Consider the following 17379-nt stretch of genomic DNA (forward strand, 5'->3'; position numbering starts at 1 on the left):
ATCTGCAACAGTAGAAAGTAGCAGATGAGAGTTTAGCTATACATTTGCTGAAAACTAGCTAACTGAAAATGATTTACTGAGGTGAAATGGTTCACGAAATGGCAAACTTTCAAGGAATGAAAGGACTAGAATTATTTTTGTGTAAGAAAAGTATAACAAAATCCTTTAAAAATGTTCAGAATAGAATTTTAAAATGTAAATACATATATGTATCAATCCTAGTAATTAAAATAACAAGCTTCAAAGTACATAAAATTTAACAGAAACAACAGACAACTTTATTTTAAATAACATTCTTAAATCTGCCCATTAAGATCATAGTAGATAAACATGGAACAACTTTTATTAATGAAATTAGATTTTTAATATGAAATCAGCTAAATAATTTTATTTACAAAAAAATAAAAACTGCTCTTATTTACTGTGGAAAAATAACCATTTTGATGAAACAGATTTCATGCAAACAAAATAAGAATATTTTATTTGCTTCATTGTCTCTTCTATTTTTATTTTCACAAATGAACAGTCATAATGCTTTTATTTGCTTTATCGTCTATGATCTAGTTTGACTCAAATGTGGATTACTTTGATATCTCCTGAAGCATAAATGGTAAGGTCCTTAAAGACTGAATAAAAAAAGAGGTTGGGTGTTCAGTATTTTAGAAGCTGAATCAACAAACTAATTGGAATTTGTGTTCAGAGGATTTGTCATTTTTCTTCCTTTGCCCTTATGAAAATATATTAATAGAAAATTAGCAATGGAAAATATTTTTTAGTTTATTACATTCCTATCAACTTTGCTTAGCAAATTATATTTCTTTCAATATTAATACTTTGTCTAGAATTAGTGTAGAGGTAGACCAATCTTTGTATTCAAACATTTTCAAAAATAGTTTTAAATGCCATGTAAGGTATTATATAAAACAGTATTTAAAAAAAATATTTGAGATTTAATTTACTATTTTAAATAAGTTCCTCTTTTATATACAATAAATTGTTGCTTGAAACTCATCTGATTGAAATGATTATTACTCCAAGGAACTATTTTAGTCTTTTAACTACTACTAATCTTTACAGAACAAGAACACCTATTTTTTTTTTTTGCGGTATGCGGGCCTCTCACTGTTGTGGCCTCTCGCATTGCAGAACACAGGCTCTGGACGTGCAGGCTCAGCGGCCATGGCTCATGGGCCTAGCTGCTCTGCGGCATGTGGGATCTTCCCGGACCGGGGCACTAACCCATGTCCCCTGCATCAGCAGGCGGACTCTCAACCACTGCGCCACCAGGGAAGCCCCAAAACACCTATTTTTTAATAAGCGTTTCTATTTTGAAAAAAAAAAGTTCTAATGATTTAAATGCACTTATAGATCCCCTACAACAAAGTATTAGGTGATGGTGACTATTAATATAAAAAATGAAATTCAGAAATGCAAACTGGGTTAAAAAAACTATATTAAATTTTTAGTTATTACAATGTTAAAATGTGACTTAAACCTATCAGTAGTAAATTATATTTTTTCTCTCACTCTTGTTAGCATTGTACTTTAGAATAGAGCACAGCAGTGCATGGGCTCCTCGGGTGTTCTTCTGTACCTGTAAACACATCCCTGAACCTCCCAGCCACATAAAAGTTCACTCTTGTGGGGGAGATGAGAAGCCATCTATCTGCCAGAAATAAGAGTGAGGGCTTAGTAATAAAAAAATATTTTGCAAGTTTCTGTATTTTAGGTTTGAACCATTCTCTATTAATTTTAAAGTAAAAACACTATTTTCAACACCAAAAAAAAACATGACCGCATTTTAAGTTTCTGCTTAATATGTGTAAATTTACACATGTCACTTGAAATCCAATAACACAACAAATGAGTCCTTTCCTAGAGATAAAAGCAGAAGATTTATTCTTCATTCAGCATCTAGAAAGAAAATAAACCTGAAATGTATAATTTTTAGAATAATGTGAAAAAGAAATCTTCCGTGGAGAACCCAATTTACAAAAATTCACATCTTTGTAAGATTTACAATGAATACAACACTACTGTTTTAACTGAACTGTGAGTGTGGGAAGTGCTATTGGGTGGGGGATTCTGGACTGTGAAATGCGTATTTCTTTTTGTAACCACTCACCTTTAACTTTGGGGAAAAAACGTTTACTGTATGACAACATTAAGTAAATTAAAATCATTACTCTTCTGTCACTGATGATTTCCTGGATTTGACAACAAGGTCTTTAATGGATGAGGAAAGTTCTTGAAGCTCTTTACGAGTCATACTGATGATATCTTCTTGTTCTTTGTCTAATTCATCACTCAAGGGATCTTCTCCCTGCCCAGTCTTCTTACTTTGACTGACTAAATGCTTTATAACCAAACCTTGATACTTTACTAAAAGAGTATGTTGAACCTGTGAAAAGAGGAGAAAAGTTAACAAACATGTTTTCTGTAGAACAAAGTATTGGGTTGGCCAAAAGGTTCCTTCAGTTTTTAAAGTAAATTCATTTTCACCAGGAACTTTATTGAACAACATATTCATTGTTTTGTTCCACTACTTTCTGCCATTTTTCAGGCAGCTTCATAATTCCACCTTCCCCCAAATTTTTTTTCTTTTTGAACACAAATGTTCCAGGTGCCTTTTACAGTCTTCCAGGGAACTGAAGTTTTTTCCATTAAGAGAATTTTGTGAAGACTGAAATAAATGGAAATCTGAAGGTGTGATATCTGGTGAATACAGCGGATGAATCAGAACTTCCCAGCCAAGCTGTAATAGCTTTTGCCTGGTCATCAAAGAAACATGCAGTCTTGCCTTATCCTGATGGAAGGTTATGTGATTTCCCTTGACTAATTCTGGGTGCTTTTCGTCTAGTGCTGCTTTCAGTTGGTCTCTTTGGGAGTACTTGTTGGAATTAGTCTTTTGGTTTTCTGGAGAAAGCTCATGATAGAGGACTCCCTTCCCACCATATACACAACATCACCTTTGGATGAAGACCTGCCTTTGGTGTGGTTGATGGTGGTTCATTTCGCTTGCTCCATGATCTCTTCTGTTCCACACCACTTTTCATTGCTCATCATAATTTGTTTTAAAAATGGAACATTTTCGGTAGAGAATCACGTGCGGAAATACTGTCAAGGTTTTTTTCGCTTAACTTATGTGGAACCCAAACATCAAAGCAATGAACATAACCAAGCTGGTGCAAATGATGAAAAACGCTTGATTTGGATATCGTATGTCGGCTATCTCCTGCATGGTGTAATGTTGATTGTTCTCAATTAATGTCTCAGTTTGACTGCTATCAACTTCAACTGGTCTACCGACTGTGGAGCATTGTCCAGCGAGAAATCCCCAGCACAAAACTTCACAAACCACTTTTGACACGTTCAATCAGTCACAGCACCTTCTCCATACACTGTACAAATCTTTTTGTGTGTTTTGGTTGTGTTTTTACTTTTTTTTTTTTTTTTTTTGCGGTACACGGGCCTCTCACTGTTGTGGCCTCTCCCGCTGCGGAGCTCAGGCTCCGGACGTGCAGGCTCAGCGGCCATGGCTCACGGGCCTAGCCCTCCACGGCATGTGGGATCTTCCCGGACCGGAGCACGAACCCGCGTCCCCTGCATCGGCAGGTGGACTCTCAACCACTGCGCCACCAGGGAAGCCCGTTTTTACCTTTCTTGAAATAATAAAGCATAATATGCCGAAAATGTTGCTTTTTTTTTTTCATCTTCAATATTAAAATGGCTACACAAAAATTCACCAATTTTGATGTTTTCTTTTTAACAGCACACTGATATGACAGTGTGATATGATATGGCTGTCTTAATACAATCTAACAATATTGTTTCAAATAAAGTTAAAGACAACTGACTGCTACTGGAGCCATCTTATGGAAAAAACCAAAGGAACTTTTTGGCCAACCCATACATTGACAGTCTTCATCTTTACAAATTACTGGCCATAGAATTAGAAAGCTGAATCTAGCAAGGTCTTTGCTCTCAAGGAATTTACAGTTTGGGGGAGATAAAACATGAACAGATCATTTTAATGTAAGTTGACTGAGCTAGCTTCTGTCACCAAAGATACTGTCAAAGTGATATGGAAGTTCAAAGAAGCCAATTTACCTTTAGCTGAAGAGTTTCTCAGATGAATTTGTGCAAGATAAGAATTTTTGAGCTGGTCCTTAAAGGACAGGTTAAACCTGCATAAACTGAAATGGAAGACTGAACATTATTACTTCTCTTCCAAAAGCTTAATTTCCAGATTCAGAATATTCCTTACCATGGATCTTACAGGATCCTGAAAGATTCCTGAGCTATGCTGAGTTTTAAAAATCAACCTCCTTATTCACTGTTTCCATTCTTGGAAGCAGGAAGATGATGTTAATATGTTTTGTGTCTTAGTGTTCACAATGATTCACATCTATCCATTCAAAATAGTCAGAATCTAAAAGCTATAAAAGTTTCAAGTGCACTGAAAATGTAATACCTCTGGAATTTTACTATTCAGAAAAGCAATGATCTGTGGGACACATCTTCCAGGTGCATGGAGCATGCTGTGGGTTGAGAACTGAAACAACAGAACCGATGTGAGATGCAGAATAAGAGCAGGGTCTTCTGTGACTTTTAGCTGTTCAGCCAGTGCTTGTCGATGCTGAAACAGTATCTGCCTAAACAAAAATAAAATAATACATTATCATATTTTAATAAGTTCTCACCAACTTCAATTCTTCTATTCTGTTTTCATTTTTAGCATCTCTAGTTTAATCTAGTTCCATGACAATTTTAAAGGACTTTTTAGGGGATACAGACACACATAATCCTAAACAGCATGGGCAAACTAATATGCTAGAAAATGACAGAAAAACATATATATATATATATATATATATATATATATATATATATATGGAGCAGGGATACTCAAAGTATGCTTTTTATTTTGAATTGTTGGGGATCAAACAGATGTGCATTAGATTAAATAAGTGTTCCTATAAAGGTCTTAAAGCTAATAAGTTCCCAGCCTTGATCAACTATGGGATTAGCAACTCTGCTACCGTATTCTATTGGGTCAGAGAGAGGATATGAGGACTAACTATGACTGAAGGTCTACAGCCATTTAGACACAACAGTTCTCTATGCAAGATTCAGACAGACTCCAATTTCAGATACGAAATTTCAGACATTAATTCAATGTTACCTTTCCCTTTTTTTGTCTCCCCTTTTCACCATAATATCACAAGCTTCTGCTGCAGAATCCAGACACGAAAGAAAGTCTTCTATGCTCTGAAAAGGTATTTAATACCATGATTTACTTTTATAAAACAGGTTGCCTAAAGAAAAGCAGTCATTTAATACCATTTTATAATTTTACAACCTGGATACAATTTTTAAAAAGGTCATTTTGTCATGAAGTTTGAAGCTGTGATTTAGGGCTAGAGGGTAAAATGCCCCCAGCTTGGTCTCTTCCTTCACCTGCCAAAGAGGTGTCTGAGTGCAGGATAATAGGTTTAGATTTAGTTTTCAGTTATTCTGATAAAAATTTATCTATTCAAAGATCACAAATTCTAGCCCAAATATCTAAATAGAATAAAACTTCACTTACCTTTTCATTCAGAGAGCTATGGAGTTTTGTGAGAGCTACTTTAGTTTCTTCTGATAACTTACTTAGAATTTTTTTTCTTACCTATAGGGCAAAAGAAATTCCTTTGGAATTGTGCCTTTGACATGTACTGGATGTAAGTTTAAACAAAGCAAAACAAAAAATGAGTATTTACTATTGAAACAGAATGCTGAGTGAAATTTATCTTTGTTCTTATATTTTAGACCACAAACTAGGGATAAAAATATGCTAAAACACTCTAAAATCAGAATGCTAGTCAACAGTCGGTCAAAGACGCTAGATGCAGCCGCTACTCCTCCCATCTGCTCCAGCAGTATAAGAAGAAGAATGATAAACAGAGAGCGCATGAGTGAATGAGCATATACGCACCATTCATCGTGCAAGAAAAATAATTTGGGGTAAGAGGCTGCTCCTGCTTTTTTCTATTGTGGTGGGAAGAGTGTTTTTCTCTAAGGCCAAGTGAGGGAGCCCCACTCATAAAGATCCAGAAGGCCATAAAGACCCAGGATGCCTATAAGCGAGGGGACCTGAACCACAGAAGGATGGCTGCTTGTTATACTGTCTGGTGTGTGGAACCTTTTCAGCACCCCTCTCCACAGAGCTGTGCTTTGTGAAGTTTGGTGGCATTCTTGACCAGAGTCTTAGGGCTCCTTCTAGTGCAGAATTTCTGGAGGAGGCCTTATTGGAATGGCTTGGCCAGCAGGCCCTGAAAATTACAGTATGTCTTAGAAGATTGGACCAACCTATTGACTCCTACCCCATGCTACAGCAATCCTCCTGTGGCCCTTAAAGGGCATGGGAAGGACCCCAGGTACTTCCCACAGCAGAGGCTGGCATGCAGGCAGGTACATGGAACTATCCAAGCAGTTGAGAATCACTGCTCAACGCAAAGAATGGGAGGGAAACAGTACCTTGCTGGGGTAGGAGAGATAAATGGACCTTTATCTGGAGGTTTAGGGGGAGTCCTTGCTATGAGGAGTCACATGATAATAAAAACATCCCCACAAAACAACCTATCCCACCTATGCAACAAAGGCCACATCACGAGAAGCCACAAGCATTAGACTGATTTGGTTTGACCTAGATCAAGGCCAGTGATAGCAGTCAGTCTTATGAAGGCACTGCTGTCTCTTTCATTCTTCCTAATCTCCAACCTTAAGTAGATCTAGGGTGAGGAAGAAGAGGAGGAGGAGTCCTAGGGATAGGCCATACCTTTCCTCCTGTAGGCAACTGGGAGCCATAGCTCCACCTTACATTGCAAGAAGGGAAGAGATGAGCTTTGAATTTGAGATTAGAACTTAAGAAAATGAACTGGAATTAGTCCAAATAAATGAGATGGTGTCACGAAATGAAAATGACTGCAAAGTCAAAACACTGATAAGGGACTTGCAACTCAGCAGGAAAAAGGGATGTGATGTAACAATAATCAGGAAAAAATAAAATAGCTGATTCCAAAGTAACTAAGCATCATTACCTTTTTTTTTTTTCCTTGTTCTGGGTGCTTCCTGGGATTCTAAACTGTGATGCTAGCCTAGACCTTTAAGAATCTGTTAAAATTTCAGCTGCTTTACTTCCAGCTTCTATGATGGACACCTCTTCTCCCTGAAGATCTGCCTAAATTAAGCCAGTTCATTTGTCCCGTCTCTCTTTCCTACCCCTCTTTGAATAGCGACCCTCACTCTTTGCAAGGCTACCTGGTGAAATTAAATCCAATCTGAGTCATCTGATGAGCTTAAAAAAAGATTTTGTAGGCTACTCAGCTTATTTACTTTTTTTCAGAGATAATACAACGTTTTCCTATTGCTTTCTGTACAATAATAGGAAGTAGAAGGCGAAGCACGCATGCTATATTTATTACAGGCATTCCCAGACACAATGACTAGTATTTCCTTACTTTTATTATTACTGTTAATAGACTGGTTATATTACCAATCCTAGTAGCAACTGTATATATATTGTACTAAACTTGAACTAAAAATCTGACAGATTTCTTCCTAAAAACTCCTTTTATTTTCCTTTTAGATGTGAGAAAATAAAACATGCTTGGATTTCAAAGCAAAACACATCAAGAGTGGCAAGAAAATCACTAACTTACTTCACTTGTAATGGTTGCAGGGTTGTCTACTGCCATCATTAAGTCCGAAGCTAAGAAGTTGAAAATGAGATTAGTGACATCAGTACACACTGTCTTCAGCAAGTGCTTCGTAAGAGCAGCCTGGGTATCATCTGGAAAATAAAAGTGCTTCATTAAAATGAATGTCCAAGGACAATTATGAGAATCAACGAAAAAACAGTGTTAAGTATAATACCTGTAAAGAACTTCATCCCTTTTTCAAATAATCGAATATTATTATAAAGGTTTGAAACCTCTTCTTGCAAGTCCTTGATCGTGTGCTTCCTGCCAGTTCCAGAGGCAGAAGTTGAAGACATGAATACTGAACGTACCACTTCGAGATAAGTTTTATTTAGAGGTCTGTGCATGAGATAAATATATTTAGTTTATTAAAATGTACTGGGTTTATGTAGATAAGAAATTTTGCTTCTATGCAAATAAGGCTTTAAAAAAGATCCCTGTTAAACAAATAAGATTAATTTGGAGAATAGTTAATAAGAATTTTCCCTCAAATTCCAGAAATTCTAACTTCAATGAATTATTTTTCTCTGTTTTAAGTACTAAAAGTTATTGCATGAAAGACAATAAGAAAAACAGTAACAAAAACTTCAGTTCAAATTCAATTCAGAGCAGCTTTTTAAAGTTAACTTGGAGAACAGTAGCCTATACATTTGTTTCCCATCCTCAGGAATGATAACAAATTCTCAATTTCTAACATACTATAAAAGATACGTATTTTTAAAAAATCTTTTTATGCCCAACTCAGAATAGATTATTTTAAAAAGTTATGGCAAATGATTAATAGTAACTATTTCATCTTTTTATATACGAAAAATGTAATTATGTAATGTATTCACGCACAAGAATGTTCACTCAAGTTTTTAAAAAATCTCACTTACAAAAGCTGTTCTTCTAATTCAAAAATTTAGATGCACTAGGCTCCTGGATTGCATTTAGAGAAGCTTACACATAGAGACTAACTTGGGGGAAAACCATGTTAGCTAGCAGTAGTCAAGTTATACAATTTCTTTTATTTCTGTATGAAGATAAATTTAGCCTGGTTCACTTATAAGGTAGTGCTATTTTATTCTCTTTGAGGGCAGTGTGTTACTTTATTTTCTCCCTAAAAGTGCACTGTTTAATCTGTCAAATAGAAAATACTCTTTTCTTCATTTTAGATGTATTTTCATGCAGTGTTAGAGACCAGCCAGTGATCAGTGCTGGTGTTTTTCTCCCAATTAGAACTGTAAGATGAGTGAAGGAGACCACCTCCACACTCCTGCCCTGTATTTCCGACGAAACTGCCTTGCTCAAAGCACTTAAATGTTTGTTGAACTGTTTCTGTAAGCAAACAAATTTGGAATTTGGTGACTAAGTTAAATTTTAAGGTTTGAAAAGAAAACACCTAAATTATGTTTTCTATGATCCTGGTAAAAATTTTAAGTAATAACTCACTAAATTTCTATTATAAAACAGAAAACATTTGTTCTTATACTTGCTTTATTAAGTACTCAGCAAGTTCAGAAATAAACTCCTCAGGGGCATCTTGTAAATGTTTTTGTAAAAAATCTTCAATCTCATCCTGGAACATAAAAGTGATCTCTGGCTTCTTCTTTCCTGTAATAAAAATGAGCCATAGGAAAAAACAAAAATAAGCAACCTACAAGCAAATAAGGTTCCATTAATATATATAATAATATGGTAATTCATTTATTGCCTACCATAAAGTCTCCATTGTTAGTTTGTCACCAAAATTGCCAATGTCCAATAGCAATAACCAATGAAAACACTGTTAAAATAGGATATATAGTGGCATTTCTTTTGAGTAATAATTTTCTAACTTGTTTTCTACAAGTCAATCAAAAAATAGACAATTTTTTCCTCCCAAACTTGGATGATGCAAATAGTTGGAAATCAAAACTAGTGGATAAAAAAAAAATCTTTTAGGAAAGGATAATTTTTCTGTTGAACAATGGATACTGAGCAGAATGTCCTTCTTTATAAAAATATTTAATAAAAATCCAATCATCCTTATAATTTACACAAGCTTTTCAGGTTATAATCAAGTGAACCACAACTCCAGTAGAATTAAGCTAAAAATTGTCTATTTTGGAAAGGCATGGAAGAAAAAACAACTTAAAATTTTACACCCATAATTTATTTTTGCTCTCACAAAAATAATTCTATACCAAGGAAAATTTGTATGTAATGGAAATAATTGTTAACTGTGGAAATGTCATGCCTACTCACTTACTTGGGAAAGTATGAGTTGCAAAGAAAGCTAACAATATTTCCATTACTAATTGTAAAACTATAAAAAAGTGATTATTCCCAGCTAAATTAGGTTATTGACTCTATAAGTAAAACCTTAGAAATAAAAATAGAATAGCTCAAAAATCAATTTTCACTATGCATCAAGATCTAAGTACACCTACTTATTATAGCTTTAGAATAGATGGAAAAGTACTATACTTTTTTTCTGAGATCTGCTATTCATTCCTGATAGTATCTGATTTCTCCGTCTGCTTCCTGCATGCATTTTACTAGTTATTAAATTGTATTTCCTTCTAGTAATCTTTCACACAGAGTTGATTGTATATTTTAGCTGAGAACCTAACTGCATCCTCCATTTCTGAGATTACAACAGAACCCTTTTTCAAAAGTACTGAAATTACCTTTTTTTAAATAGGGAGAATGGTTTTACTCTTTTATAGCTGCTCTCTTATACCATACACAAAAAGAATATCACATGCCTCATTTAACAATTACTTAGGGCTACACATTTTAGAGAAGTATTTTCTTAAATGCTACTTCACTCCCACTCCTTGTTACATCTGGGAAAATAGGAAAATCCATTTATTAATGAAAAAGTAAAACACAGAATAGTCTTAATGCTAATTAAAATAAAGGTAGAGCTCATAGTTTCTAAGATACTTTTCCTTTAATTAATACTGCTTTATGTATGTTGAGAACAGTAGCCATTGTTACCTATCTTAGACTACTTTAGACAGATCTTAAGCAATTTTTCTGTTACAGGTAGCAGCACATTAATATCTGAAGCCTTGACACTTATATCTCCCAAGCCCATACATAATAAATTCTGTGGAATAGGTAAAAGAAAATGTGAAATCATCATCATTTCAAGGTTTTTTTTTTTGGTGGGGAAAAGGAGGACGGGAGGTATCACAGTTTCATTAATTTTTTAAAAACAGAAACACATTAAAAATCATAATTTTATTTAGAAAAGCAGTCTCTTGCTAACTTAACCATACCAAACAGTAACAAGTCTAGACGAAGAAAGATGCATATACTTAATTCTCCTGCTTAGACAGAAGCAACCAACCAATTAGGTGTTACCATAAAAATTAAACAGGCATGAAATTAATGTTTTCTACTTAACTTTGTAGAAATTTACTATTCATAAAATATTATAATTTCTTTTGCATGGAAGTTGGGAGACCATAAAAATCTGCAAGCCAAAACTGCAAAGTGTTCTTAATAAACAATGGGAAAATTTACGATTGTTCTGTAACCTTTTAAAAATGTTTGTGCAAACATTCAAAGCTCTTACTGTTGGTTATAAATGTATAGGGAAATGAAAAAAAGACTAATAGTTCTAGTTTAGTACACTCTAATTTAGCACATCAGAAACACTGAGAATGAAAATGTTTTATTTCTTTGTAAAACACTCATCAAGAATAGTATGAACAGGGCTTGCCTTCTCATCCAGTAACTTAAAATACAGAGAAAGCATCTTTTCTATGCCTGGGCAAGTTGTCATATTCCTTTTTAAACTCTGAATCAGCTTCCAACATTTTATCCTTTGCCCTTTCAGCGTTGTGAAACATCTCTGAGAATTCCTTTAATGTGAAGCTTTTTGCCAACTTCACCTCCTCTAAGACATGTTTATCCTTTTCGTCACAACCATTTCCCTTATTTATTTCCGTCTTCACCAAGTTTCTCTGACTGCACAGCTAGTCTCTTGAACAGAGGTAATGCCAACATTCCCACAGTCAGGCATTTCTTTTATAACTCCATTCTTGATTCATATTTTATTTCCAGGGTTATGACTTTTCCTTTCCTGCACATTTATCTTTGTTGGCCAATTCCCCCTTTTGATTATCCATTATTGTAAAATGTCATATGGATTTATCACTGGGGGACAAGAAGTCAACACAACTACATGCTGTGTTTTCTATGCATAAAGTGAATAAGAGATGCACAGTGATCTGCCTCTGAAAAACTTGGAAATAAGTGATGTGATTGTGACAGATCATGATGCACATCTGTTATTTACGTGCTGATCTGTAGACTAAGGAGCCAGCAACAAAGTTTGTACTTTATGCAATTACAGTTAACATACCCTGGTAACTGAAATATGAACTTTGTTGGGACTCTGGTATTATTTAACTAACTGAAATCTGTGCTCACTGAAACTCTGCAAAGCAAGGACTTCCTTTAAGCATAGACACCTAAGTGTATGCATCTTAAGAAAATGTTTAAAAAAAATCATGCACATACAAAGGAAGAGTGAAATAAGCTACACACCTGTGTGAGATGACTCATCATCACTGTTGTCATCTTTTCTCCCTCTCTTCTTGATTTTTTTAATTCTGTACTCTCTGGCATTGCCGCCACCTCCTCCTCTCACACTTCCACTGCCCTCTGGTGGAAAACGACATTAGTTAGTATTACCTAACTAAATACTGTTTTTAGAAATAATGACAATACATTGTTGTATTTAACTTTACAGTAGAAAAATAAAGCCAAGTTTTGTAAACTCAATCAGTAAAAATTAATAAGATATGAAATCTCTTGAATTTGAGCAACTCACTTAGATAACCTGCCTGCTCTAAATGCAGTCTCTTCCTGTTTCTCTAATGACATCTATTTTCTGCAGCTTTGACTGACTTTTTCCTGGCCAAACCCATTCCTTTACCTCCTCTTCTCCCTTTTTCAAAAGTGCCCTAATTTGCTTATCTCTGTTACCACAGCCTCATTAACATCCCCAACTACAGTACCTCACAAATTTGGTTTTGTCTTTTTTTTTGTTTGTTTGTTTGTTTGTTTGTTTGTTTTTTGTGGTACGCGGGCCTCTCACTGTTGCGGCCTCTCCCGTTGTGGAGCACAGGCTCCGGATGCGCAGGCTCAGCAGCCATGGCTCACGGGTCCAGCCACTCCGCGGCATGCGGGATCTTCCCGGATCGGGGCACGAACCCGTGTCCCCTGCATCGGCAGGCGGACTCTCCACCACTGCGCCACCAGGGAAGGCCGGTTTTGTCTTTTTGATTTAAAGATTATTCCCCAGGTTTACAGGAGACATCCTGACTCTCCCGCCACCCAAAAAGATAACTTCTTGACAGTAGGGAGAACATCTCACTAACGTCTGCATACTTGAGGTTAAGGCAATGCTTGACACATAACGGGCTCAATAAATGTTGACCATAAATATTAAATTAAGTAGAAAAATACAGTTATCAATCACCTACTGGCTAAATGAAGACTAAAAAGTACAAACTATGAAACTAAGACACTGTAAATAAAAGTAAAATTGTTACCGAGGTATTTCTCTATTATATGTTTACATTTAAAATATCTATTCAACAAAATAGGATACTTTAGTAATGGAACTGTAACACTGAAAAATATTGAAAATACATTTCTTCATAAAAGATTCATTTCGTCAATAAAATGATTTATATAAACAAAGATCTTTTTCTAAACTCTAAGAAGAATTCCCTTAGACTTCATCATATTCTTTAGACTTCATCATATTCTATAAGTTCTATTGCTTTCATGATAGAAAAACACAACTTTCAAAAGCACAAGTTTAAAGTGAATGTATCTTTTACATTTGGTAATAAGTTTCTTATGGGAAAGATGTTCTTGTTTGACATTATTCCATGAACTGTAATTAAACTATTATAGAACAACAGCACTATCAGAACAAAACACCAGATGAACCTGAATTTTTAGAAAGATATAAAACAGACTAGTTTTACTGATGTAAGTGCAATCAATTAATTAAGGTGGATTTATAATTATATCTTAAAATAACAAAATATGCATGCTTATGAATATTATTGATTTATTGTGGTAATTTACTATGTAGTTTTCCTAGAACAGAAATTTCAAAATATTATTGAAAGACTTTGTAGAAAAAGGTTTTTGAAGAGGAAGAAATCTCAAAGATATAGTGAATTCCCACAGCAAATGAAGTTTTTATAATGTGTTTAATATAGCTGTATTTAGTAATGAAATATGTTGAATATCTAATTTCTTTAACCCTGATACAGCACTAATAAAATTATTCCTACTATAAAAAGTATGGAAAATACATGTTAATTTCCAAATGCAAGTTACTAGTATGCCAGTGCTACCTAGGATAATTTCCAGTGACTCTAAATTAAAAGAATTTTTAAAAGTCCTTGGGAAATTCATTCACTCAATAAATATTTATGGAGCACTTAAAATATGCCAAGGAGTGCTCTGAGTACTAGGGAAGCAATAAATGAGATGGAGCAGACTCCCAAACGATAAAAGACATCACAGTGATAAAAGTGCTGTAAAAAAAACCTGGGAGGATAATCCGATGGAGAGTGACTGTATATACTATTCTGGGTGGTTAGGGAGGCCTCTGTGAGGAACTGACATTTAAAGGTGAGCTCTTAATGACAAGAAGGAAACAGTTACTTGAAGCTTGGGAGGGAACAGCTTGTGCAAAGGCCTTGAGGTAAACACAAACTTGCAAAATTTGAGAATCAAGAAAGAAAAGAAAAGCTACTGGAGCAGGAACATAAAGAAAGAGAACAGGAGATCATGAAATTAGCTTATGAAACTAAATAATCACCAATATTTTCATAATTAAAAGTTAATTCACTAGCAAAAGATTTGGTTAATATTAACAGTTAAAGGTGAATCAACCAAATAAAAGGCCTTTCAAAAGGTCTGATAAGTGCAAAGTTCACTGCAACAAATAAACTCATCTTGAATCTTGTTAATAATTTGTTACCTGTTGCTTTCCTCCTTCGTTCATCTTTTTTATCCTTTTTACTTGTATTAACGCTTTCTAAAATGGAGACTTGTTTCAGATCTTCTTCAGTGATTAAATGAACAGGATTATTTTTCATTTCCTGAAATAAAACATGCTTATTTCTTGTAGGCAACAATATATAACATTACAAAAAGCATAAAATAAAAGTTGTTTATACTCACATCCTAACTGTTCTTGTTTGGTTTCATTGCTAAGAACTATAGAGCTTTGTCTCAGCTGCCACTCTGAGATTATTTCTCCAGGCCCCAAATAAGTCTCCTCCCTTGCTGTTCTTGACTTTTTGTATTTATTACCAGCTAATGAGAAATCTTATCCTATCACTGAACAGCTGATCACACAGCATCAGATGTAATCCTCTTCAACTGTTATTGGCTAACTTTAGCACTGCTTAACGGATGATCCTTGCTACCTCTCTTTTTAAGACTCCCAAGGTCCAGTGCCACTTGGATACCTGAGATTACTAGAAAGATAATGAAATCTCCATCCCCACCCCACCATAATGATCACATATGAGTTGCATACTTAGGCATGTGAACTTTTTTCCCCTCTGGACTCATTCTTGATCTTTGCTTTTTATAAATTTATGTTAGGAACAATGAACTATTTCCAATTTCAGAAACTGATTCTTTATCATGGGAAAGAGTTCTAAATCTGTAGTGACAAACATACATTTTCACATTAAAAATATTTCCTTTTCAGTTTTGCAAAGAAATGTTAAGAATGTTAACAGTTCAAACAAAAAATCACTTTTTTTCCTGAATTTATTTTTGTGGTTGGAGGGAGGAGCACAAGAAAAAAAAAAAATCAATGATTGTGTTAAATTTCTATTTTAGTAAAGGGTCTCAAATGAAAATAATAATGTAGTCATTTAGTAACTGGTAGCTAACATGTACTAAACATTTTATTTACATTGCTCCTTAATTTATATTTATCCTTGTGAGAGGGGGCGTCACCATCGTTTTCTCTGAAGATGAGGAAACTGGAAGTCTATTTGTCAAAGGCAAACAGAGTAAACAAGTTGAAATTAGAACTCAGGTTTACTGATATCAATCCTGTGTACTTTTTACTCCTCTCTGATGCTTTGCAGGCCAAAGGTAGAAAAGTTATATCATTTTTAAGACTATTAAGGAGCTTAAAAGGAATATAGATAAATATAATTTATATATTTAATAAGCCCTCATGAATTTATTAACAGTCTGAGATACAAATGGGCTTTTTCTACCTATTTTGTGAGCAAGCTTTATAATGAGGGTGCTGCTAACCAGAAACATGAATTGAACAGTCATTAAAGCAGACCTGGCATGACCTCTGCTTCTAAACACTTCCATAGCAGTTGCTCTGAGGAACTAATCAATTTTAATAGTAACAATTTCTTTCCTCAATAAGTTATCCCGTTGGTATATCCCAAATAGGTCAAATTATGAGGCTTTGCTAGATTTAGTAAATATAATGTGTACTGATTGATAAATATACTATACATTTATGCATATAATCCACAGGTATCATTTTTATGGATTTTAATGTTGGACCAATACCCTCAGGTGACTTAAGTGTGAAATATATAATTTCATTTGTAAGATTTCAATTTATAAAAGCAGCTTCCTAAGTTCTAACTTCTATGTTCTGATGGGAATGAAGAAGGAGAAAAACAAATCCAGGAGAGGAAATAAAAAGGAATGATGCATTGAAGGAAAATAACATATGAAACAACACAGTGTTCAGTTTTGGGTATACTGCTTACCTCATTTTTCAGAAGTCATCATGATTCCAATGTGAAAGTACTGTTAAAATTAGTAGGTGAAAGGAAATTTGGCATACCTTTTCAGCTTTTTGGTGCATCAGGTCACTGAACAGTTCTGTACAATCATTTATAAATTTTTCACTGACTACAATAGTATCGCTAAAGACTACAGCTAAAGCCTGTTTGCTGAGTGCCCTCATCACATGTTGAAGCAATATTGCAGCATCTTCCACTGATAAGGAACTGGGTAGCAGAGGCTAGAATTACAAACAAAATGAAAACAAAGTATAAATGCAATATAATACAGATAAACCATTTGTTATATGTATTCTCTCCCTAAGTGATCTTGTTAAGTCCAATGGTTTCAAAACCCTCTATATGCTGACAACCTCCCAAATTGTATTTCTACTTTATCCTCACTCCGAACTCTGAAATCACATATCCTACTGCTTCCCTAACCTCCCCCCACTCATATACCTAACAGGCATCTCATATTTTAACATGTTCTGTTCAAAACAACGTGGTTTGCGCCTCCTGCCCCCAGACTCCCAGCTCCCATCTTCTCTTCCCCATTGCTCCCCCATCTCAATTAATGGAACCACTCTCCATTCAGTTGATCAGGCCCCAAACCTATAAGTCACACTGAGTTCCTCTCAAAAACTCACAAACATTCCAACTTCAAGTCCTGATAACTTTGCCTCCAAAATACATTTCTTCTTAGCTCTTTCTACTATCTGAAGTTAACATTTTCATTAATACCCCTCCTCCCCCCACCAACCATGAAAGTATCCTTCCTGAAAGCTACATCCTAATTCTTAAAACGGCCATATACTAGTGAAGTATCAGTTGTCACTGGTTTAAAG

At 34.8% G+C, this 17379-nt stretch overlaps 1 protein-coding gene and 1 long non-coding RNA gene across 4 annotated transcripts in view; one reads left to right on the forward strand and one right to left on the reverse strand.

Moving 5' to 3' along the window:
- Positions 1 to 255: 255 nt before the first annotated feature.
- The window catches only part of UFL1 (UFM1 specific ligase 1), a 51928-nt gene continuing 34804 nt past the window's right edge, over positions 256 to 17379 (reverse strand). For all 3 annotated transcript variants that reach the window (XM_067702544.1, XM_067702546.1, XM_067702545.1), the window contains 10 exons: positions 16594 to 16773; positions 14734 to 14854; positions 12270 to 12386; positions 9221 to 9338; positions 7918 to 8081; positions 7704 to 7834; positions 5591 to 5671; positions 5186 to 5271; positions 4475 to 4655; positions 256 to 2401 (listed from right to left, as the gene is read on the reverse strand). In XM_067702544.1, the coding sequence (XP_067558645.1) occupies positions 2183 to 2401; positions 4475 to 4655; positions 5186 to 5271; positions 5591 to 5671; positions 7704 to 7834; positions 7918 to 8081; positions 9221 to 9338; positions 12270 to 12386; positions 14734 to 14854; positions 16594 to 16773 (1398 nt within the window). In that variant the 3' untranslated portion in view covers positions 256 to 2182. The remainder of the gene's footprint in view (positions 2402 to 4474; positions 4656 to 5185; positions 5272 to 5590; positions 5672 to 7703; positions 7835 to 7917; positions 8082 to 9220; positions 9339 to 12269; positions 12387 to 14733; positions 14855 to 16593; positions 16774 to 17379) is intronic.
- On the forward strand, positions 5682 to 9398 carry LOC137204721 (uncharacterized). Its single transcript, XR_010933803.1, has 3 exons — positions 5682 to 5723; positions 5812 to 6006; positions 7631 to 9398. It is a non-coding gene; the product is annotated as an uncharacterized lncRNA (long non-coding RNA).

This window comes from Pseudorca crassidens, chromosome 13 (genome assembly GCF_039906515.1).
Source record: "Pseudorca crassidens isolate mPseCra1 chromosome 13, mPseCra1.hap1, whole genome shotgun sequence".
NCBI classification, from domain to species: domain Eukaryota; kingdom Metazoa; phylum Chordata; class Mammalia; order Artiodactyla; family Delphinidae; genus Pseudorca; species Pseudorca crassidens.